At 41.6% G+C, this 25,615-nt stretch overlaps 1 protein-coding gene and 2 long non-coding RNA genes across 3 annotated transcripts in view; 2 read left to right on the top strand and 1 right to left on the bottom strand.

Annotated features, from left to right (window-relative positions):
- The window catches only part of LOC135268226 (uncharacterized), an 82,080-nt gene extending 72,927 nt beyond the window's left edge, over positions 1 to 9,153 (top strand). The window contains exon 3 of the long non-coding RNA XR_010336505.1: positions 8,189 to 9,153. This is a non-coding gene — a long non-coding RNA (uncharacterized LOC135268226). The remainder of the gene's footprint in view (positions 1 to 8,188) is intronic.
- The window catches only part of LOC105721912 (complement receptor type 1), a 168,073-nt gene that overhangs the window by 68,198 nt on the left and 74,260 nt on the right, over positions 1 to 25,615 (bottom strand). The window contains exons 14-17 of the mRNA XM_064360317.1: positions 21,731 to 21,742; positions 9,642 to 9,825; positions 8,923 to 9,018; positions 3,733 to 3,818 (exon numbers count right to left, since the gene is read on the bottom strand). Coding sequence (XP_064216387.1) covers positions 3,733 to 3,818; positions 8,923 to 9,018; positions 9,642 to 9,825; positions 21,731 to 21,742 — 378 coding nt within the window. The remainder of the gene's footprint in view (positions 1 to 3,732; positions 3,819 to 8,922; positions 9,019 to 9,641; positions 9,826 to 21,730; positions 21,743 to 25,615) is intronic.
- On the top strand, positions 15,578 to 23,899 carry LOC135268223 (uncharacterized). Its single transcript, XR_010336502.1, has 4 exons — positions 15,578 to 18,739; positions 20,893 to 21,188; positions 23,092 to 23,203; positions 23,829 to 23,899. It is a non-coding gene; the product is annotated as an uncharacterized LOC135268223 (long non-coding RNA).

Raw genomic sequence — 25,615 nt, 5'->3', positions numbered from 1 at the left:
TCTGGGACAAAGATAACAGAAGAAGAAAGTGGCAGCAATCCTTACTGTTCTGCAGCCCCTGTGGGTGATTCCCAGGCAAGCAGGATCTGGAGTTGACCTCCAGCAATCCTGCAGCAGAGGGGCCTTACTGTTAGAAGGAAAACTAAAAAACAGAAAGAAATAGCTATGACATCAACAAAAGGGATGTCCACTCAGAGACCTCATCTGTAAGTCACCAACTACAAAGACCACGTGTAGATAAATCCATGAAGTTGGGAAGAAACCAGTGCAAAAAGGATGAAAACGCCAAAAACCAGAATGCCTCTCCTCCTCCAAGGGATCATGACTCCTCACCAGCAAGTGAACAAAGCTGGATGGAGATTGAGTCTGATGATTTGACGGAAGCAGGCTTCAGAAGGTGGGTGATAACAAACTTCTCTGAGCTAAAAGAACATGTTCTAACCCAATGCAAGGAAACTAAGAACCTTGAAAAAGTGTTAGATGAAATGCTGACCAGAAGAATCAGCTTAGAGAAGAATATAAATGACTTGATGGAGCTGAAAAACACAGCACAAGAACTTCGTGAAGCATACACAAGTTTCCATAGCCAAATTGACAAAGCAGAAGAAAGGATATCAGAGATTGAAGATCAACTCAATGAGATAAAAACAGAAGGCAAGATTAGAGAAAAAAGAGTGAAAAGAAATAAACAAAGCCTCCAAGAAATATGGGATTATGTGAAAAGACCTAATCTACATTTCATAGGTGTACCTGAATGTGACGGGGAGAATGAATCCAAGCTTGAAAATGCTCTTCAGGATATTATCCAGATGAACTTCCCCAACCTGGCAAGGCAGGCCAACATTCAAGTCCAGGAAATACAGAGACCACCACAAAGATATTCCTTGAGAAGAGCAACCCCAAGGCACATAATCTTCTGATTTACCAGGGTTGAAATGAAGGAAAAAATGCTAAGGGCAGCCAGAGAGAAAGGTTGGGTTACCCACAAAGGGAAGCCCATCAGACTCACAGTAGATCTCTTGGCAGAAACCCTACAAGCCAGAAGAGAGTGGGGCCAATATTCAACATCCTTAAAGAAAAGAACTTTCAACCTAGAATTTCATATCCAGCCAAACTAAGCTTCATAAGTGAAGGAGAAATAAAATCCTTTACAAACAAGCAATTGCTGAGAGATTTTGTCACCCCCAGGCCTGCCTTACAAGAGCTTCTGAAAGAAGTACTAAACATGGAAAGGAAAATCCAGTACCAGCCACTCCAAAAACATACAAAATGGTAAAGACCACCGACACAATGAAGAAACTGCATCAACTAACAGGCAAAACAAACAGCTAACATCAAAATGGCAGGATGAAATCCACATATAACAATATTAACCTTAAATGTAAATGGGCTAAATGCCCCAATCAAAAGACACAGACTAGCAAATTGCATACAGAGTCAAGACTCAATCTGTGTGCTGTATTCAGAAAACCTATTTCACATGCAAGGACACACATAGGCTCAAAATAAAGGGATGGAGGAAGATTTATCAAGCAAATAGAGAGCAAAAACAGACAGGAGTTGTAATCCTAATCTCTGATAAAATGGACTTTAAACCAACAGAGATTAAAAGAGAAAGAAGGGCATTACATAATGGTAAAAGGATCAATGCAACAAGAACTAACGATCCTAAATATATACGCACCCAATACAGGAGCACCCAGATACATAAAGCAAGTTCTTAATGACCTACAAAGAGACTTAGACTCCTGCACAATAATAGTGGGAGACTTTAACACTCCATTGTCAATATTAGACAGATCAACAAGACAGAAAATTAACAAGATTATCCAGGACTTGAACTCAGATCTGGACCAAGCAAACCTAATAGACATCTACAGAACTTTCCACCCCAAATCCACAGAATATACATTCTTCTCAGCACCACATCACACCTACTCTAAAATTGACCACATAATTGGAAGTAAATCACTACTCAGCAAATGCAAGAGAATGGAAATCATAACAAACAGTCTCTCAGACCACAGTGCAATCAAATTAGAACTCAGGATTAAGAAACTAACTGAGAACTGCACAGCTTCATGGAAACTGAACAACTGGCTCCTGAATGTTGACTGGATAAACAATGAAATGAAGGCAGAAATAAAGATATTCTTCGAAACCAACAAGAACAAAGACACAATGTACCAGAATCTCTGGGACACATTTAAAGTAATGTCTAGAGGGAAATTTATAGCAATAAATGCCCACATGAGAAACCAGGAAAGATCTAAAATTGACACCCTATCATCAAAATTGAAAAAGCTAGAGGAGTAAGATAAAAAAAAAACCATCAACAGTTCCTAGACTTGAATAGTTTATAGACTCAGAGCAGCATGAATGGACAGGAGACTGGATCCTTTTGAGGAAGCACCATGCTACACAGTCAAAAGCATGTATTGTAAATCTTCCCCTAGCCTTCTCCAAGAAGACTTAAAGCCATTTACCAGCATTTGGATATAGAGAATTTACAGAACTAGAAACAGAGATAAAAATATAGGTATAAGTATAGGTGTATTATTTTGTTTGTTTTCTCTATTTAACTAATAATATTTTGTTCATATTTCTAAGAAAATTCCTATTCCAATTCCATGTTATCTTATTACAGATTTTAAATAAGATGGAAAGTTTCTCGATTTGTTTTACAAAATATCAAAACTGTTTCTTAAACTGGATAAACAGCAATAAATGTGTGACCAATGTCATTTATAAACTTAGATTCTGAAGCTCATAAACTTTCTAGTAAAAGTAACAACATTTTTAAATAAGAAGAAGAAAAGAAAAGAAGTCTCCAAGTTATCCAAAGAGAACAGTAAGATGCTATACACTGTATTTCTCTCAGCCTCAGCCTGGCCCTCCACTACATAGGTGTATTATTTTTTAATAAAATGAGAACTTGCCATACATGCCGTTCATCTGATTCTTTTTCTGCATAAAGCACATTTCTTTCTAGCCATTAAGTGCTTCTTTATGCATTTTTATGGCTGAATAAGATGCCAGTGTATGGATATACTTTTTTTTTTTAATTCTGCAAAGCTATTTTATGTTTCTTAGGGAATTCTTTATAGCGGTCATTTTGAACACATCTTTCTTTCTAGTAGATCATTTCCAAACCATAGTTTAAAATATTTAGGTTATGCTAACATTTTAACTAATATAAATAATGCTGCAATGAAAAGTTTACACCAAATTGCTTTAAGAAGTTTGTGTTTATATCCTAAGTATCAATTCTAAGAAGTAGATCAAAATATATGCCCACTTCTGAGGTGTGTAGTGTATGGTGCCTTTCAAGAGGATGTGTTGATCTCGTGGTACATGGAAGTCCAGGTTCTTCCACAGCTTCACTAACCTTGAAAAGTATCAATTTTAAAAATCTTTACTGATTTGCCAAACAGTATGATTATTGTACTGGAGGTGGTAGAACCAACATAATTTCAAATTTATTGAAGTAAAATCAAGTTTGAAGGCTTTTATGTACTTAAGCTCTCAGAATTAGAAAAGACATCCCAGGATAAGGAAGAACTTAAAGAAAGAGTTGCCAGGAACCCCAGAGGAATATTCGAGAACATTACAGCTGTCTTCAGCTATATAAAGGACAAATTGCACAGAAGGAATTCGGTTAAGATTTTTATTATTCCAGAGAAAAATTAGGATGTATCGATAAAAGAAATAGGAAGGGATATTTCAACTCACTGTCACAAACAGGTGTTTTATTATCCCAAATGACAGTATTGCCTGAGGCAACGCATGTGGCAGATGAGGAACCAATGAGTCGGTATCTAGAGGCAAAGAATGAGGAATGTTAGGTTCTAAAGAGGTCAGGTCAACTTTCCCCTTAAATCACTACTTCCAGAGATTGCACTCTTATAGAATTCAGAGGAACATTTTCCACTTGTCAAAGGACTTACCTTCCCAAATTTCACATTCTTCTCGGGACTTTTTGATTTTCTTTTCCATGCCTTCTCAGTTGGATGAGCTGTCTTTTCTTTATTATGACACATTTTTATATAAATCAAAGAAGAATTACAGTTTTTCCTATAAGTTTCATTTTTTAAAAAAAGATCACACAAGCTTCTTGAGTTCAGGGAAGCTGTCATATATATACTGATGTATGTGTGCATATAGTCCTGTTGTATGTCTTTCTATGCTTTGCAAGTATTAATGTATGGATGCATAGATGGGTGTTTATCAGTAAGATTCATCAAAGTAGGCATTTCACAGTGCCTCATGCCTATAATCCCAGCACTTTGGGAGGCTGAGGCAGGAGGATTGCTTGAGCTCAGGAGTTCAAGGCCAGCCTGGGCAACATAGTGAGACCCTGTCTCTACAAAAAAATATATTTAAAAAGCCAGGTATGATGGCACATTCCTGTAGTCCTAGCTACTCAGGAGGCCAAGGCAGGAATATCACTTGAGCCTGGGAGGCTGAGGCTACAGTGAGCATTGATCATGCCACTGCACTCCAGCCTGGGCAACAAAGCAAGACCTTGTGTCAAAAAAAAAAAGGAAGAGAGACAGGCAGAAAGAAAGAAAGAAAAAAAAAGAAAGAAAGAGAAAGAAAAGAAGGAAAGAAAGAAAGAAAGAAAGGAGAAAGAAAGAAAGAGAGAAAGGAAGAAAGGAAGAAAGAAGAAAGAAAAAGAGAGACAAAGAAGAGAAGAAGGAAAGAAAGAGAGAGAAGAAAATGATTCATAACTAGAACCAAAGGAAATCTAAGTTGACCAAAAAGAATTGAACACTTATTTTATACTTGAAATGTTAAAGTCAGTGATTCTCAACTAGTATGTCTCAAACTGTTCAAAGTGTGCCATACATTTGGAAGAATTCATGACATTTGCTTTACTTCACCTGAGACTCTCTGTTGTGATAGGTGGTTGGGTCTAACTGGCCATAGTGAGGGCTGGATCAAACTTGGTAGTGCTACACATGAAGGAAGGAAGCAATGTCAAGTAACAGTCAAGGTTATAGGTAGAGCTGAGAACTTTGCTTTATGAATATGTAGGAAAACCTGGCAGCATAAAGCTTTATTCAAGCAACAAAACAGTGCCAAATGGAGATCAAATGAATAGTGACAGAACAGTGGGTGCTTTTGAAGACACTTGACACACTGTCAACATTATAGTAGTGATTACGTTGTAATTATTAATGACTTCAATATCATTTTGACATTTTTGTTATTATTTTTGAGATGGAGTTTCACTCTTGTCGCCCAGGCTGGAGTGCAATGGCATGATCTCAGCTTATTGCAACTTCCACCTCCCAGGTTCAAGCGATTCTCCTGCCTCAGCCTCCCAAGTAGCTGGGATTACAGGCACACGCCACCACACCCCGTTAATTTTGATAAAGACAGGGTTTCACCATGTTGACCAGGCTGGTCTTGAACTCCTGACCTCAGGTGATCTGCCTGTCTCCCCCTCCCAAAGTGCTGTGATTATAGGCATGAGCCACCACACTGGCCTCATTTTGCTTTCTAATGCCTTCTAGTATAACACCAAAATGAAAGCATTCTCAGTTGCACTGCCAACAGACATACACACAAGCATGAAGGATGTGAACAAATGAAGTGAAGAAGGGCTGCAATCCTATATGTGTACCCCCTTCTGCCTGTTTGTCTTAGGAACAAGGGATCCTGGAGCCTCCTCTGGCTTTTGACCTCACTAAGGTTATTTCCCAAAGTGATCTTTTTGATTTTCTAATCATGGGGGTTGGGATAGGAATGATGAAGCAGGTTCAAACTGAAGTTGGCGTCTTTTCCTCCATACTATTGTTCAGTGTTACAGTACTGAACATATTAAATATGAGTCAAAAGATAACTTTATGTTCACTGATCGAGGGGAACAGATAAAAGAATATTTTAATTTATTGAACTTGTCTCCCAAAGTAGATTACAAAATTGAACAAATAATGGTTTGAACTTTTCTCATTCAGAATGTTTATGAGGAAGTAAAGCAGAGAGATAAAACCCATGATACTTATTTTAAAGGGAGCCAGGGACTTTCATAACCATTTGAACAGATTGAAGCCTTTACATCCTACCCTATCTTTTTCTCTCTCCTTTAGAGAGAGTTGTGGGTTCATAAAGTTAAGCCATAGTTCAGGAGAAGCCATGATCATTTCATCACCAGAAACTACATATGGCATATGGATAACTATGTCTAGACTTTTAGGAGTCTTCTCCCCAGGGCTCAGAGTGGGACAGTGAAGCCTGGGATATGAGTCTCATTTCCATTTTCTGTCTTAATTTATGTGCCTTGAACCAGGTGGATGGGTTAGGAAAAAATAAAATAAAAAACAAGTCCTGTGAATTATTTAGGTTAGCACATTTTCAACCTTAAATCATGAGATTCAGAAAATATATTTAAGGATAGAGTTTATTTGAGCATAAAGCTAAGGGTAGCCACCTGGAAGACACCAATTTCAAATGAATGAGGTCAGTACTCCAAAGTGGAGAACGTAAGGTCTCACTTACATGGGCAGAGACAGAAATTTTTAGCAGGATTACATTTTCCATATGAGACCATGCATAATTACAGCACTTTGATTGGTTATAGAGTGCTACATTCCAAGGAAGATTACTTTATTACTCTCTGAAAAGGGGTAGTGATCTGAGGGGGTCTTATCTCTGGCACCATTTGGTTTTAACCATTTACAGGAAAAAAAGGCAGAAGTTACAGCTGCCTGCTGCATGACTCAGGCTGCATAGCCACAGTCCTCTCACGGCTCAGAATCATTGAAAGTTCCCTCAGCTGTAAGTTTGAATTATTTAATTTCACAATATACAATTCTTTGGTAGGAAACCCATCCCCTTGGAAATTTAGTAGGAACTTAAAAAAAACAACCCTTTTCCTTTTGAGATAATCAGGTTTGCATGCAGTTGTAAGGAAGAGTACAGAGATCCCAGGTACACTTTACTCAATTTTCCCCTATACTAACATTTTGCAAAACAATAGTACAACATCAAAATCAAGATATTGAGACAGATGTGATCCACCAATTTTGTTCAGGTTTCTGGTTTTACCTGTACTTATTTGAGTGCATGTCTGTTTATGCACATATTCCTGTGTCTTTACATTTATGCAGTTTAAAAAGAAAATAGACTTTGTGTTTTAGCACAGTTTTTGGTTCACAGCAATAATGAACAGAAGATACAGAGATTTCCTATATACTACCTGTGCCTACATGGATAGCCTCCCCTATTATATACATCCTTCACCAGGGTGGTACATGTTTTGCAACTGATGAACCTACACTGACACATCATAGTCACCCTAAGTCCATAGGTTATATTAGGGTTCACTCTTGGTATTGTACATCATAAGACTTTAGATACATTTATTATGACATGTACCTACAGTTATGGCATCATACAGAGTAGTTTCACTACCGTGAAAATCCTCTGTGCTCTGCCTATTCATCCCCTCTTCTTCCCTAACTCCTGACAACCACTGATCTTTTTACTCTTTCCATAGTTTTGCCTTTTCCAGAATGGCATATAGTTGGAATCATGTTATGTAGCATTTTCAGATTGCCGTCTTTCACTTAGTAATAGTGAAAGAAGGTTCATTATTTAAGGTTCCTCTATGTCTTTTCATGACTTGGTAGCTCATTTCTTTCTTTTCTTTTTTTTTTTTTTTAAAGATGGGGTTTCACCATGATGGCCAGGCTGGTCTTGAACTCTTGACCTCAGGTGATCCACCCACCTCAGCCTCCCAAAGTGCTAGGATTACAGGCATAAGCCACCATGCCCGGCCTCAGTAGCTCATTTCTTTTTGGTATTGAATAATATTCTATTGTATGGATGTACCCAGTTTAACCATTCTCTTGCTAAAGGACACCTTGATTGCTTCCAAGTTTTGGGAATTATGGATAAAGCTGTTATAAACATCTGTGTGCAGATTTGTGTGTGTGTGTGAACATGAGATTTCAATTCTTTGGATAAATACCAAGGAGGATAACTGCTAGATAATAAGGTAGAGTATGTTTAGTTTTATTTAAAAAAAAAAATGCCAAACCGTCTTTCAAAGTTATGGTACCATTTTGCATTCTTACCAGCAATGAATGAGAATTGTGTCCCCCTCACCCCTGAAATATATAGACGTTTTAATCCCTAGTTCCTGTTAGTGTGACCTTATTTGGAAATATGCTCTTTGCAGAGGCAATCAAGTTCAGATGAGGTCGTTAGTGTGGTCCCTTATCCAACATGACTGGTGTCCTTATTGAAAGAGAGAACTTCAGACACAGACATGCACAGACAGGAGAACAGCATGTGCAGACACAGTCCCAGAGGGGAGACGGCCATGTGAGGACAGAGACAGAAATTGGAGTTCTGCTACCACACGCCAAGGAAGGCCTGGGGCTCCTGAAGCTGAAAAAGCAAAGAGGGATCCACTTCTACAGGTTTTGGAGCGAGCATGGCTCTGCCAACACCTTGATTTTGGACTTCCAGCCTCCAGAACAGAACTTCAAAAACTTCATTTGTATTAAGCCGCCGGTTTTGGAGTACTCGGTTACAGCAGTCCTAGCAAACTACTTGTGCTATGACCATTAAGATTTCTCTCACACAGCTGCTCAATGGCCTGCTCTTTCATCCGGCCCTGGGTTAGGGCTGTTTGTGTGCTTTGACTGTAATCTTCCCCCATTTTCTTCCTTCCCACCCAATGAATGCCACACTTTTCATATATGCACTGCCTTGGTTTCCAGCAAGGATACGGATGATTTTCCCCCGATCTTGTCATACCTTTGTTCATTTCAGTTAGGAGCTAAACACCTGTGTTCAAGCCTTTGAAGAGAAGATGTTAATAGCTTAGTTGTCCTTTCTGAGATGTGACTAGAAGGCAGTATGGCTATGCTAGAACTCTTGAACCAAGAGATGTTGCTGCCAACTCACCCTTTATTACAAGAATAATTAATTTGGGATCCAAATTTAATGTCTTTGATCACATGCACCATGCCATTCACAGGTTCTGAAGGATTACGACATGATCTACCTACAGGAAGAAACAGAATTTTGGAGCCAAGTAGAGTGAACTGGAATATTTGTTTTCGTATATAAGGTCTCAACCTGCCTATAGCTTACTGAAGAATACATGCAGTTCTGATAGTTCCATAGATTTTGCCACGTTGAGGAAACTCGCCAGACTGCTTCAGGATCAGCTCCCTTTCAAAAAAACTTCCTGTTCAGATCTGTTTCATCCCCATATTATGCCTCCCAGAAAAATAAACTTATTATCTGTAATTCACTTCAATTGCCATAATCCAAAGATCTCAAAGCCCAAGATTGTCTCATCTTTTGGTTATTTAATCCACTTATCTTTCTTGTCCCAGTCATTCTTTACTTAATTTTAGTCATGAAAATGGGAGATGCCTAGTGGATGGGATTTTCCCTCAATCATGTCCTGCAATGACTGTTTCTCATGAAATAAACCTGTAATGAAGGCACCAGGAACTCAAAGCCATTTAACAAGGTGTAATCTACAAGAATTATTCTCATATGTATTGCACCTTGGTAAACTAATTGTCATATGTAACTCAGTTACAAAATTTGAACAAACTGAATCAGATCTTACAGATGTGTGACTAACAGAGGGGTTCCCACTCCAGAGTTACTTACGTCTGCACCTGTCCTTAGGACTTTTCCAGACTGAGTTTTTTAGGCAGATGATAGAAAATGGTCTTCCATTATAACCAGGGCGGCATTCATATTTCAAATACGTCCCAACGGGAAACTCAGACTTATCAGTTAGGTTGATAGGCCTGGCAAATGGAAGCCATTCAGGAGCATTGCATTGATCTGGGGATGAAGACCACAGCAGCATCGAAGTCAATGGAGAAAATACCATTCTTTTTTTTTTTGAGACAAAGTCTGGCTCTGTCACCCAGGCTGGAGTGTAGTGGCACAATCTCGGCTCACTGCAACCTCTGCCTCACAGGTTCAAGCAATTCTCCCCACCTCAGCTTCCTGTGTAGATAGGATTACAGGCACCTGCCACCACGTCCAGCTAATTTTCATATTTTTAGTAGAGATTAGGTTTCCCATGTAGGCCAGGCTGGTCTCGAACTCCTGACCTCAGGTGATCTGCCCAGCTCAGCCTCCCAAAGTGCTGGGATTACAGGTATAAACCACCGTGCCATGTCAAAATTCTCATTCTACTTCCTCTTTCTCTCCAATATACTTCATAGATGTGATCACAAAAGAAAAAGAATACTTCAATAATAGCCAAGGGAGCTGGGTGTAGTGGCTCATGCCTGTAATTCCAGCACTTTGGGAGGCTGAGGTGGGTGAATCACTTGAGGTCAGGAGTTTGAGTTCAGTCTGGCCAAAATGGTGAAACCCCGTTCCTACTGAAAATACAAAAAATTAGTAGAGCATGGTAACATGTGCCTGTGGTCCCAGCTACTCAGGAGGCTGAGGCAGGAGAATCACTTGAACCCAGGAGGCAGAGGTTACAGTGAGCCAAGATGGTGCCACTGCACCCCAACCTGGGCGAAAGAGCAAGACTCCATCTTAATAATAATAATAATAATAGCAAAGATATTGATTCCTTTAAAACAGTGTTCCCAACCTTTTTGGCACCTGGGACTGGTTTTGTGGAAGGCAATTTTTCAATGAATGGAGGGTGCAGGGGAATGGTTTTGAGATGAAACTGTTCCACTCAGATCATCAGGCATTAAATTCTCATAGGGAGCATGCAACCCAGATCCCTCATATGCACAGTTCACAGTAGGGTTTGCACTTCTATGAGAATCTAACGCCACCACTGATCTGACAGGAGGTGGAGCTCAGGCAGTAATGCTTGGTAGCTCACCTCATACTGGGCTGCCCAGTTCCTAACAGGCCACAGGCCACTACTGGTCCATGGCCAAGGGGTTAAGGACCCCTGGTTTAAAAGATGACTTAGAAATGGGCTCTATAAAAGAATCAGCATCCATCCATTTAAAAAGTTTCTGCTAGTTTGAAGGCAACTAAGCCATTTATATCATCTTTCACTAAAGGGGAAGCTGAAATTCACAGATTCAGATTTTAGTTAACCAGTCAGTGCCTGTGCTGTGGCTTTGTCTCTCCCATCCTCATTTCTCATACTTCCTTGTAACAAGAGGCACTCGTGCATTTTACCATCCCCCTTCATGCTCAGTGGGCACTCGGATCCAGCGGGACTACACGCCTCCTCTTTGGCCCTCAGTAGTAGTCACTAGTGTTGGAAGTCTGAGCACACAGAGCAAACAAAGCTCAACAATTAAAGGTATACCATAAAGAAGCACGTATTTTCTCATAGATATTTCAAATTAAATACTAGACTCAGCTAGGCCCCTTAAGGCCTGGTAGATTTAACCTAAAAAGTAACAAAAATTACAGTTGGAGTCAAACAGTATCTAATCAAGGAGATATATCTGTTGAAAAAAATAGCATTTTGCTTTAGCTTTTGGAAATCTCTTTTTTTTTTGTTTTGATTCCTTCCCACACCTTCTACTAATTAATTCAAATTATGCAGGGTAGATTGAGGCCAGAGGACAATTTTATTAGATTTAAAAGAATAAACTTTTGGCTTTGTTGTGTCCGCTCTTATTTTATTTTTTATTCTTATTACTGTTTTCTTTAAATTTACTTGCTGTTCTGTTCTTTAAAAAAATGATAATTTCTTGTGATGACTACTGAGATTTTAAAAACTTATCATCTTGCCATAATTTCTAAAATAAGTGTGACTACTATTTTTATTCTAAGCGTAGATTTAGCTGCATGTTACAAGTTTTGATGTGCTGTATTTTTTTTTTAGTTTAAAATATTTGATAGTTTCTATTGTGATTTTTTCATTGACTCATGGTTTATTTAGAAGTGTTTTGCATAATTTACAAACATTTGAGGAATTTCAGCTGTTATATTTATTATCCATTGTTGTTCTGAAATTGAGCGAGGCTTGTTTTACGGCGCAGCATATGGTCAACTGTCGTAGCAGTAGCATGTGCACTCGTAAAATATGTGTGTACTGCAGTAGTAGTATAGTGCTGTGGGTACGTCAGTGTATTAGTCAGTTCTTGCACTGCTATAGACTGGGTAATTTATAAAGAAAAGAGATTTAATCGACTCACAGTTCTGCAGGCCATACAGGAAGCATGACTAGGGAGGCCTCAGGAAACTTACGATCATGGGAAGGTGAAGGGGAAGCCAGCGTGGTCTTCACACGGCCAAAGCAGAGGAAAAGAGTGAAGGGGCAGGTGCTACATACGTTTAAACAACCAGATCTGGTGAGAACTCTATCACCAGATGGCACAAGGTGGGTGGTGCTAAAACATTAGAAACCACCCCCTTGATCCAGGCCCCTCCGGTAAGGCCCTGCTTCAAACCCTGGGGATTATAATTCAACATAAGATTTGGGTGGGGACAGAAAGCCAAACGTATCTGTCAGTGAATCCAGTCAGTTCATATTTATTCAGAGCTTCTAGATACTTACTGATTTGGGAGGACTACTTGTTTTACCAGATACTAAGTGAGTTGTGTTAAAATATTTTATTCATTGTACATTTGTCTATTTATTTTTATAATGTTGTCCATCTTTTACTTTATATATTTTGAGGTTATTGGGATTATAAAACTTTAAATTGCTGTATTTTATGGTAGAGAAACCTTCTTTTTCATAATAGCCTCTATCTCTGGAAATGAATCTTGCCTAAAACTTTACTTTGTTTGCTTTATTTGTGGGACAAATAAAAAACCAATAATAAGATGGGAGATTCAGTCTCCAATATATAAATTCTTACTTTAAATGTACAGTAGTCACCCCTTACCTGTGGGGACATGTTTCAAGACATCAGTGGATACCTGAAGTCTCAGGTAGTACCAAACCTCATCACTAGTTCACATCTGCCACCCACAAATTTAATGCCTTTCCCCTCTTAACTAAGCACTTAGCATGCACTGTGGTGGTAACTTTTGCAGTTTGAAGTGTGACAGCAAAACTAGCACAGATTTCTTTTTCCTTCTTCACAATTTCATTGACAGAAGATTCCTTCTTACCTTAGATCTTAGCAACTTCAACATACAATTTTTTTCTTTCTTTATTAAGTGGACAACTTTCACCTTTTCTCTTAAAGGAAGCACTTGCTACTCAACTGGACCCTAATGGTAATGAACTCCCTCACCAGGCTCAGCTAGAACTTTGAGAATCTATGTGGAAAGGTGTGGGAGGCTGAGTAATGACCTCTCAAAGATACCCATGTTCTGATCCCTGAACCTGTGAATGTTGCCTGTAAAGGTAAAAGGGCTTTGCAGATGTGGTTAAGAATCTTGAGATGGGCAGATTATCCTGGGTTATCTAGGTGGGCCTTAAATGTAATCACAAGGGTCCTTATAAAAGGGAGGCAAGAGGGTTAAAGCAGACAGAAGAAGGATATTTGAAAATGCTATGCTGTTGGCCTGGAAGGCAGAGGAAGGAGGCCATGAGCTAAAGGATGGAGGCAGCCCCTGGGAGCTGGAAAGAGAAAGAAAACCTCTGCTCCCCTGAAGCCTCCAGAAGGAACACAGCCCTATGGATCTATTTTAGGCATTGGCCTCCAGAACCGTAAGAGAATACTCAAACTGGTTGCATTCTAGAAAATGAGAGTCCTGCAATAGAAACATTCTCAGTAAAAGTGTCAACAGATCACTTCTGAAAGGAATAAAATAGTGAAGTTGATGACACAAAACATACATATTAACAAACAAACATGTGTATTAGCAAACAAACATATTAGCAAACATACGTGGACCTTCCTCTTTCCCAGCATTAAATGTTGAATAAATCATATAAGCTAGCTCTAAGAGCTCACTATATACTGGGCACTGTGCTAAATGCATTATATGTATCCCAGGTAAACCTTACTAATAACCAATAAGGAAGGTACTAAATCAGTTTATATATGTATAAACACATTTAAAATTTGAATAACTTTCTGAAGGTCACACTCCCATTTATATCTGTGAACTATGGCAAATAATTTTAGAATCACTATGTATAACAACTAAAATGACTATGCGAATGTCCCCCTTCTTTCATCACTAAAAATCATGAATGAGTGGACATCACCAGGAATTTGAAGGATTTTTTAAAAAATCACCTAGAATTTAAAGGATTTTTGAAAAAATATAAGCAGGTAGTTACTAAACCTGAGACAATGGAAGTTGGAGATTTTGTAGTGGGAGAAGTCGACACTGGAAAATAAAATAATAATGTAGATTGGATCAAATACTTGGGAGTTATTGCTGGCATTTTCTCCAGGAATTTACAAGATTTTTGAGAAATATAAGGAAGAAGCTACTAAACCTGAATGACTTAAAGTTGGAGGTTTTGTACTAGAAGGAGACACTCCAGGAAATAAAATAACATTAGAAGATCAATCACTTGGGAGTTTCTCATTTTGTTTATATGAATTATACCATTCTTGACTTACTTAAAAATGCCTGTGTTTCAATTCACCCCCAAAAGTTGTTGTAATCCACTTTTTAGACATAAAATTATTGAAACAAGAGAAAGTATGTATCCATCCAATGTACATAACATGCTGAGAACCCTAGAAAAGCACAGAAAATCACAACGGCAGAATTTTATGTGAATTTCATGTCATACATCTGGCACAGAAATGAATACAAGACAGAGTTAAATACCAAAATTGTTCCTTTTCAGTTATTGTGTATGACTGATAGTTAATATCAAAGAAATAAAGTCTAAAACGAACAGCAGCAGCAACAAACCAAGTTGGACAAAAGACAACCTTTGTGCCTTTAACACACTTTGGAACTGGGGAATCCCAAGTACTGTTACTGTCACAGACAATTGTGCAGCAGTCTCCAAAGCATGGGGCATGGCGCGCCACCTCTGGCTCCCGCGTGGTGGGCACAAGCCACCGGCGCAGGATCTCTGTAGAAACCAGGCAGTGAGAGGTAGTGGGGCCTTTAAGAAATGATTAAGTCATTAAGAGGGATAATGCCTTTCTAGATGGTCTTCATTAATTCTTGAGGGAGTGAGTTCTCATCCTTTTGGGCTTGGATTCATTACCACAAGAGCAGGTGTTGTTTTTTTTTTTTGAGACGGCGTTTCGCTCTTGTTACCCACGCTGGAGTACAATGGCGCGATCTCGGCTCACCGCAACCTCCGCCTCCTGGGTTCAGGCAATTCTCCTGCCTCAGCCTCCTGAGTAGCTGGGATTACAGGCACGCGCCACCGTGCCCAGCTAATTTTTTGTATTTTTAGTAGAGACGGGGTTTCACCATGTTGACCAAGATGGTCTCGATCTCTTGACCTCGTGATCCACCCGCCTCGGCCTCCCAAAGTGCTGGGATTACAGGCCTGAGCCACCGCGCCGGGCCCCAGCAGGTTGTTTTAAAGTGAGAAACCAGGCAGTGGAGCGGCGCGCGCCCAGCACTCTCGGGGGTCGCAGTTCACCACGTCCCATCCTGGGCCATCTCCTCTTGGATCTGCCAGACGTGTTGGCGATGAGGACTCTGCAGCAGTGGTTGGGCTCCACCAGCAAGTGGTAAAGTTGGAGCTTCTGAAAGTCCGAGTCCGAGAATGACTGCTCCTGCCGGCTGCGGGAGTGAGGGGTCTTCAAGCTGGCTAGGAGGTGCGCCTGGCTGCTACTTCTCTCATTCTCAGTATTGATTAATTTGTGTCTTTTCTTTTCTTGGCCAGTCTGGCTATCGGTTTACACATTTTCCTGATCTCCAAGTAGCAACTCTCGGTTTCATTGATTATTTCTTTTTATCTCTTCTGAATTTCATTGATTTTGAGTCTATATTATTTTCTTATATCTGCTAGTTTGGATTTAATTTGCTCTTCTTTTTTAGATTCTCAAGGTGGAAAATTAGATTATTGATTTGAGACTTGTCTTTTTTTCTAACATAAGTATGTTATGCTATACACTCGCCTGTAAGCAATGCTTTAGCTATATCCTATGTATTTGGATATTTTGATATGTTGTGTTTGTATTCAATTCAAAACACTTTCTAATTTCCCTGCTACTTCTATGTAGAAGTGTCTTGTATGCTTTTCAATTCTTTGGGGATTGGCTTTGTTATTGATTCCTACTTTCATTCTGTTGTGATGAGATAATATATTTTGAATGATTTCAATTTTTTGAATTTGTTAAAAATTATTTTATTGTCTAGAATATGCTCTACTTTGGAAAATGTTTCATGTGTACTTGGGAAGTACATACTTTTAAATCACTGTTATTCAGTCATTTCTTTCTTTAAATGGGTAAGTCTTCTGCAGGGTCTTCATACTTTTGGTCACTCTCCAGTGCCTTAAACATTTGGTCTTTAAAAAAATTTTTTTTTTAATCCAGAGTTTTATCATTTTTATTGGTGAGAGGGTTGTCTGTTACAGTCTACCATTACCATGGCCAGAACTCTTAGATTTCTTATAATACAAGATCAAACTTTCCCCAGATTTTTCTAAATTTGTTTCAAAAGTAATTTCTCCATTAAGAAGTCTTCTTCAGTACCATAGCACTCTACTCAGATTGTTCTTCCATAGTTTGAAACACTGACTTCTGACAGCTTGTCACTTCAGGCTGTCTTCTCTTAGAAGGCACGTTCCTGGGGTTCAAGGACCATGTTCTTCTTTTTCTACTGCACTCTACCCACTCTGCAGGTGCTCAAAAAATGCTGACACTGTCAAATTCTATCTCCAGTTAGGTACTCAAGAAATTGCTGCTACTGTGCCTGGGGAAATGAAAACAACCCAAGTTTGGATTCATGTTGTCCTAAGTCAAACAAAAGGCTCAAGCTGCCCTAAAAGGACAGGTACCTCTTTAATACAGATGAGAGGTGGAGAGTGCTTCAGGCAGCAATTAAGTGGCTGGAGGAACACATCCCAGACAAATTTCAGAAGCCCCAGGAGTACCTTAGAGTGAATTGCTCAGGATGGATCCCCATTGGGACCCCAATGAGTGAGAGGGCATGGAAAGGCTAATCCAATATAGGGAAGCTCTCATGGAAGGACTAAACAAGGAAGCCCAGAAGGTACCAAGCTTAACAAGGTGTCAGAAGTTATGCAAGAAAAGGATGAGAGCCCTGGCCATTTCTTTGAGAGACTGTGCAAGGCTTTCCAAATGTACACCCCATTTGACCAGAGAGCCCTGAAAATCAGCAAATGGTTAACATGGTCCTAGTTAGCCAAAGTGCTGAGAGCACCAAAAGAAAGCTTCAGAAGCAGGCTAGGTTTGCAGCTATGAGTACTTCTCAGTTGTTGGAGATAACACCCCAGGTTTTTGTAAACCAGGAAGTGGTGAGCTGCAGAGAGGCCCGCAGAGAGAATGAGCGACAAGCCAGACGAAATGCTGAGCCACAGCCATGGGGAGGCCCCCTCTCAGAGGGCAGGGAAAGGGGGGCCCGAGTAAAAAGACTCAGTCTGGCCAGCTGCCCTTGCAGAAAAACCAGTGTGCCTATTGCAAGGAGATAGGACACTAGAAGGTTAAGTGCCCTCAGTTAAAGAAAAAGCAGGAATGTCCGGTCAAGAGGCCTCAGGAAAGGAAGACGCACCTGTGTTCAACCTGGCAGAAGGGTTGCTGGACTGATGGGGACTGGGCTCTTCTGCCCCCAAGGAGCCCATGGTCAGGATGACAGTAGGGGCCAGAGACATTGAGTTCCTTGTCGATTCTGGGGCTGAGCATTTGGTGGTAACTCAGCCAAGAGCCCCTTTGTCCAGCAAGACAATAGATATAATTGGAGCAACTGGAGTTTCAGAGAAACAGGCCTTCTGCTTACCACAAACCTGCTCTGTAGGGGGCCATGAAATTATGCATCAGTTCTTGTACATGCCAGACTGCCCACTGCCTCTGTTGGGAGGGGACCTGTTAAGCAAACTAAGAGCCACCATCACTTTTACAAACCAGGGTTCCTTACAGTTAAAATTGCCTCAAACAGTGGTCATAATGGCTCTCGCAGTCCCACGGGAAGAAGAATGGAGGCTTTTCTTAACTGAACCTGGCCAGGGGATAAAACCTTCCCTGGCCAAGCAATGGCCACAGGTCTGGGCAGAAGACAACCCTTTGGGACTAGCTGTGAACCAGGCCCCGGTGGTTATCAAAGTGAAGCCAGAGGCACAGCCAGTTAGACAAGACAGACAGCACCCAGTTCCGAGGGAGGCCCTCGAGGGAATCCAAGTCCATCTCAGATGATTGAAAGTATTTGGAATCATAGTTTCTTGCCAGTCTCCTTGGAATACACCTCTCCTGCCCATCCCCAAACCAGGCACCAAGGACTATCGGCTGGTGCAGATTTGCGTCTGGTCAACCAGGTGACGGTGACTTTACACCCCATGGTTCCTAACCTCTATAGGTTGCTAGGACTGCTACCAGCTGAGGCTAGCTTGTTCACTTGCTTGAACTTAAAAGATGCTTTCTTCAGTATCTGGCTAGCCCCTGAGAGCCAGAAACTGTTTGCCTTCTAGTGGGAAGATCCAGAGTCAGGTGTAACCATGCAGTACACCTGGACTTGACTTCCCCAGGGGTTTAAGAACTCCCCAACCATTTTCGGGGAAGCACTGGCCCAGAACCTTCAAAGTTTTTCTGCCAAGGACCTAGGCTGTGTTCTGCTTCAGTACGTGGATGAACTTTTGCTGGGACACTCAGCAGCAGTCGGGTGTATCCGGGGAACTGACTCATTGTTCAGAAACCTGGAGTGTTGTGGATACATGGTCTCCAAGAAAAAGGCCCAGATCTGCCAACAACAGGTACGTTTTCTGGGATTTACTATCCAGCAAGGACAGCACAGCCTGGGATCAGAGAGAAAACAAGTTATCAGCAGCTTGCTGATACTGAAGACCTGGACACAGGTTTGAGAATTCTTGGGGACCATGGGATTTTGCAAACTGTCCTAACTTTGCATTCCTAGCCAAACCTCTGTATGAGGCCACAGAGCCATTCAAGTGGAACCCAGAGCAACGACAGGCCTTCTCCCTCTGATGTCCGCCTCGGTCCTTGGGCTCCCAGACTTAACAAAGCCTTTCACTCTGTATGTGTCTGCATGAGAAAAGATGGCAGTGGGGGTCCTCACCCAGGCCATAGGCCCATGGCCTCCACCAGTGGCGTACCTGTCCAAACAACTGGACGAGGTTTCTAAAGGATGGCCCCTGTGCCTACAGGTGCTAGTGGCTACTGCTCTGCTGGCACAGGATGCAGACAAGCTAACCTTAAACAAAACTTAAATAAAAGCCCCTCATGCTGTGGTCACCTTGATGAACACAAAGGGCCACCATTGGCTTACAAATGGTAGGCTAACCAGGTACCAGGGCTTGTTGTGCAAAAACCCACGCATAACCATAGAAGTTTGTAATACCCTAAACCTGGCCACCCTACTCCCTGTGTCTGGGGACCCGGTGACACAAGATTGTATAGAGGTGCTGGACTCAGTCTACACTAGTCAGCCAGACCTGTGGGACCAACTGTGGGCACAGGCAGACTGGGAACTGTATATGGATGGGAGCAGTTTTGTCAGCCCCCAAGGAGAACGGTGTGCTGGATATACGGTGGTAACTCTAGACACAACTACAGAGGCCAAGCCACTGCCTCAGGGCACCTCTGCACAATGAACAGAGTTAATCGCCCTAATGTGTGCCCTAGAACTGAGTGAAGGAAAAATTGTTAACATCTTTACTGAGTCTTGGTATGCATTCCTCACTCTCTAAGTGTATGGGGCGTTGTACAAGGAAAAGGGTGTGTTTAACTCTGGGGGTAAAGAAATAAAGTATCAACAGGAAATTTTGCAGCTATTGGAGGTAGCATGGAAGCCCCAGAAGGTGGTGGTCATACACTGCCGGGGACACCAGCGAAATGCCACCATAGTAGCACAAGGAAATGCTCGTACAGATGCAGAGGCCCGAAAAGCAGCATCCATTCCCTACTGGGCTCAGTCACAGCTCCCCTACTGCCCCAGGCTCCTCCTGTCCTGGTGCCAGTCTACTCTGAGGAGGAAAAAAGCTTCTTCCAAACGGAAGGTGGAAAAGAAATGGAGGGAGGATGGATATGCCTATCAGATGGACGGGCTGCAGGACCACATCTGCTGGGACCTGCAGTGGTAGTGGCTGGCCACGAAACCTCCCATCTTGGTCAAGAGTCCCTTGAAAAACTGTTAGGCTGATATTTTTACATCTCTCATTTGTCTGCACTAGCCAAAACAGTAACCAAGTGGTGTGTGACGGATAGGCAGCATAATGCCAGACAAGGACCAACGGTCCTACCAGGAATTCAGGCTTATGGAAGTGTTCTCGTTAAAGACTCGCATGTAGACTTCACCAAGATGCCCAAGTGTGGAGGTAATCAGTATCTGCTGGTTCTGGTATGTACCTACTCTGGATGGGTAGAAGCCTACCTGACGCAGACTAAACAAGCCCATGAAGTAACTGGTGTGCTTTTAAGAGACATCATTCCTAGATTTGGACTGCCCCTACGAGTCAGCTCAGATAACGGGCCCGCCTTTGTAGCTGACCTGGTACAGAACACAGCAAAAATACTGGGAATCAGCTGGAAGTTACATGCTGCCTACCGGTCTCAGAGTTCAAGCAAAGTGGAGCAAATGAATCGGACTATTAAGAATAGCTTAGGGAAAGTGTGTCAGGAAACAGGATTAAATGTCTAGGTCCTCCCTATGGTTTTGTTTAAGACTAGATGCACTCCTTCTAAGAAAACTGGATATTCCCCTTATGAAATCCTACACCATAGGCCTCTCCCCATCCTTCAAGGACTCCCAGGAGCCCCCCAGGAACTCGGAGAGACTGAACTCCACTGGCAATTATGGGCCTTGGGGAAAGTAGCAGAAAAAGTGTCATCATCGGTTAATGAAAATGTCCTGTCAGCTTATTCTCCCCAGTTCACCCTTTCTCACCAGGTGACTGAGTTTGGATTGAGGACTGGAACGTGGATCCCCTACGGCCAAGGTGGAAGGACCCCAGACTGTCATCTTAACCACTCCAACCTCCGTGAAGGTTGAGGGAATTCCTGTGTGGATCCATCACAGCTGTGTGAAACCTGCAGCACCTGAAAGCTGGGAAGTGAAGCCAGATCTCCATGACACGTGCAAAATCACCTTAAGGAGAGCTGAGACAACAAGTCCTGCTCCAGTCACACCCCGGGAGCTGACTGGTCTACGCATAGCCGAAGCATGAGGATTTCCAGCACGGACAGGTACTTCCTTCTTTTGAACTGTGGACTTCTGTCCTTACTACCTTAATTAATGTAAATCTCCAATCCAAAGATTGCTCCCAGTGTATACACAAGGTCGCTAAGGTGGGACAAAAGATTACAAAGGTCCTCTTGTTTACGGCCATTATGAATGCACTGAAATTCTAAAAGGAACTTGTTTATATAAGGCTACTCAGTACAAGGTGTGCAGCCCAGGGAATGGGCAACTTGATGTTTGTTATAACCCATCTGAGCCTTCAGTGTCCACAGTATTCGAAATAAGGTTAAGGACCAGCCCCTTTCTAAGTGATACAAGTAAAGTAATTACTAAGACTGAGGAAAAGGGAATTCCTAAGCAGATTACCTTAAAATTTAATGCCTGTGCAGCCATTAATAGCAACAAGCTGGGGTTAGGGTGTGGCTCTCTTAGTTGGGAAAGAAGCTATATGGCAGAACATAAGTCTATCTGTCATGAGCTAGGAGTGTGCAGACGTTGTGATTACTGATGATGTGTTATTTGGGCCACTTGGAAAAAAGATAAAAACAACCCAGTCCGCCTCCAAAAAGGAAAAAGTAACTCCTCCTGCACCTCTGGCCATTAACATCCTTTAGAACTAATAATCGCCAACCCCCTAGACACCTGTTGGAGGAAACGGGAATATGTGTCCATGGGAATTGACGGGAAAGGGCTGGATCCTCAAGTTATCATTTTAATCTAGGGAGAAATCCAGAGGCAATCTCCCTAACTGATGTTTCAGACTTTTTATGATGTACTAAATGAGGTAGTTCCAGAACTTTCTAAGAGAGAAAAGAACTTGTTTTTCCAGTTGGCTGAAAACGTGGCCAAAACTTTAAAAGGACACTCTTGTTATGTATGTGGAGACACCTCTATGGGAGACCAGTGGCTGTGGGAGGCACACGAGCTTGTGCCAGTAGTCCCAGTTGCTGATGTAACTTCTGGACAAAAAACTCAGAGTAACAACTTCTGTGTCTTAAAGACTTCCATTATTGGGCAATACTGCCTAGCCAGAACAGGAAAAGGCATGACAGTCCTGGTGGGAAAACTAGACTGTTTAGGACAAAAACTGTACAGTGGAACCAGTGGAACAACTGCTTGGTGGAGTTTAAACTGAACTGAAGTTAACCCCTTTCAAAAGTTTCCCAGTCTGCAGGCTGATTGGACTCACCCAGAACTTCACAGGGACTGGGTGGCACCTCCTGGCTTATACTGGATATGTAGGCATAGAGCTACACCAAACTGCCAGAACAGTGGACAGGTAGTTGTATTATTGGTACTATTAAGCCCTCCTTCTTTTTACTACCCAGCAAGACTGGAGAGATTCTGGGGCTTCCTGTCTACACCTCACGAGATAAATGAAGCCTGGTTATAGGCAACTGGAAAGATGATGAGTAGCCCCCCGAAAGAATAACCCAGTACTCTGGGCCTGCCACCTGGGCAGAAGATGGCTCGTGGGGTTATCGTACTCCAATTTACGTGCTTAACCGAATCATTTGATTACAAGCTGTTCTGGAAATGCTAACCAACAAAACTAGCCAGGCTCTAACCATCCTGGCCTGGCAGGAAACCCAGATGAGAAATGCCATCTGCCAGAATAGACTGGCTTTAGATTATCTGCTGGCAGGTGAAGGAGGGGTGTGTGGAAAGTTCAGCCTAACCAACTGCTGCCTACAGATAGATGACCAGGGTCAGGTAGTTAAAAAAATTGTAAGGGACATGATAAAACTAGCACATGTACCCATGCACGTTTGGCATGGGTTTGGCCCTGGGTCTGTGTTTGGACACTGGTTTCTGGCTATAGGAGGACTCAAAACCATTGCTATAGGTGTGCTGCTGGTAACAGGAGCACGCTTATAGCTCCCTTGTTTAATACTCTTGTTTCTTCAGATGGTAAAATGCTTTACTGCCACCTTGGTCCAGGAGAAAACCTCAGCACAAGTTTATTAGGTGAATCACTACTGACCAGTCTCACAAGAAGACTCTGACAGTGAGAATGAAGGTGAGAACTCCCACTAAGAAAGTAAAATAGTGAGAGTCTCAAAGCGGGGAAATGAGATGAAATGTGGGGGTGAGCCATTTATTTACTGCCTGCTGTTTGCTGGTAAAAGAAGTAAAATAGCAAAAAGCTGAAGTCAGTAGTCAGGCGAGATGCCGACCTCACTGGCCTGGCCACGGCGGGGCCCGAGGGCTGAGAGAATAACTCCCCTCTCTGTAACTGGTACCTATGTTTTCTATCAGCCTTGAAAATGTTGCAAAAGAATGTCTTTCCTGCTGCCCAAGGACCTTCCCTGAGTCTTGTACCCCGTGTTTGCATAAACCAGACCCCCATCAGGAATGTCCCTGACACTGAGTCATTTACTGCCGTTGTTTAACTTTTGTAGCTCTTCCCCTTTCCCGCTTCCCGCACGCACTAAATGTAAATTAGCAAATCAATGAAAGCCATAGACTGTAAGGTCAGATGTCCAGCCAAGGGGTAATTACACAGTTTTACCTCTGCTCACCCTTGGGTTGTATGTCTTTACAAAGGGAAAGAAACTGTTTTTTGGGGAGCTTGGCTTTTTTGGACACAAGTCAACGGATGCTCCATAGCTAGCTGAATAAATTCTCTTCCTTCCTCACTCCAGTGTCTGAGGGGTTCTGTCTAAGGCTCGTCCTGAAACACTGTGGCAATTCAGCTTCCTGAAATCATCTCTGGGCTTGTAAAATAAGAAGATGGAGACATCAAGCAAAAGCCTAAAGGTCTAAAGGGCCAAAAGAATGCAGAAGCCTCTTCTCTAGGGGAAGGACCAAAGAAGACAGATCTATTTCGATCTCTGAGGAGCACGTTTTTTCATATTCTCTGGATCTTTGTCCTACCTCAGATTGAGAGACTGGTCGAGAAAATTCTAATCAAGTGAAATATTTCATTTCATGTCATATTCTAAATTCTAAAATTCTCTATATATTGTCCAATATTTTATTTATATATCATGTCTTGCAATGCACCTATAGGCAATACGTTGAAAATATGGAAACGTGTCAGATGTTTTCCTTAAAAACCTATTGCCTATACCCGGGAGGCTGAGGTTGCAGTGAGCCAAGATGGCGCTACTGCACTCCAGCCTGGGTGACAGAGTGAGACTTTATTTCAGAAAAAAAAAATTATTCTCTTGCTCAGAACACTGGATTTTCTTCCTATGGAGATTTGCAAATTAAACATGCCTACCTCCATAAAATAGTATCTTGACTTATTTTTCTAGATATTTTATAATTAATATTAAGCTATACTTTTTAAATAATATTAAGCTATACTTTATCAGTAGATGGCATTATATCATAAGATAGGTACAGTCAGAAAATTCTCCAAAGTTCCAGATGAGTTTCAGTAAAGTGAATTAATTATCTATACTGGATCCACTGACTGCTCAATTTCTGTACATTCACACCTGCTTGCAAAAAATTAACTCTAATGTACATGCATACCCACAGCCCTGCCCAGATTGGCATTACCAGAAATTCATGGTATCTGACTACAACTGAAACTGCAATAAAACCTGACCATCTTGCTCCTTCTCCCACTATCCAATCTATTTAAAACCTTTTTTGCTTTCACAAAACATAGACTCTGACATGTACATATTTCAATTTCATTTCTCACTTCCCACTCATTTCTAGGTCTACAAAAATCACTTCAACTACTTTCCGAGTCATTACATGGCCTCCTCCTTGCTAAATGCCTCCTAAAAGTCTCTTCCTCAATAGTTTCAGCTACCCTCTTGATAACATGAGAACCACTGATCACTCTGTCCTCATTCACTTCTGCTGAAAAGTTCTCTCTTCTTGGCTTTTAGGAGAGCACACCACTCTGGTTTGCAGTTTGTCCTCTGGCTCATATCAAGTTAATATCCCTGATGAGTCTGTTTGAGGACTTCCTGTGATTCCATTCTGCAGATCCCCCTGGGTGAATGTATACACTCCTGTGACTTCATTACCACTGCCTCCCAGCTGGGTATCTCTCCATCCCAGATCTCTAGCTGGGTTGCCAAAACTACATATTCAATTGCCTCCCCACACAGCTCTACTTGGGTGTCACACTATCTCAAACAACACAGAGAGGCCCAAGCGCCACTTCTGATTCTTTACACACACACACCCAACAAACAAATTATGTTTCCACAACTGAAATGCCTGTTTAGTCTGTGTAGTTCTATACTTTTCATTCAAGCCATTGTCATTTTTTATCTGGATTACCATGACATAACTGAATGGGTCTCCACACCTATCTTGTCACCTTTCATTCAATTCATTTTTTCACATTGATACCAGAGCAACATTTATGTGACACAGTAATCAAGGCTTTTCCAAGACAGATACCTTTCAATAGCTCTCCAGTGACCTCAGGATAATGTCTAAGGCTTCCTAACATAGCTTA

Source organism: Aotus nancymaae, unplaced genomic scaffold, assembly GCF_030222135.1.
Source record: "Aotus nancymaae isolate 86718 unplaced genomic scaffold, 86718_ANA_hifiasm-v0.15.2.pri h1tg000039l, whole genome shotgun sequence".
Taxonomy (NCBI): domain Eukaryota; kingdom Metazoa; phylum Chordata; class Mammalia; order Primates; family Aotidae; genus Aotus; species Aotus nancymaae.
The sequence above is the reverse complement of the archived record's forward strand: the minus strand, read 5'-3'. Positions and strand labels throughout refer to the sequence as shown.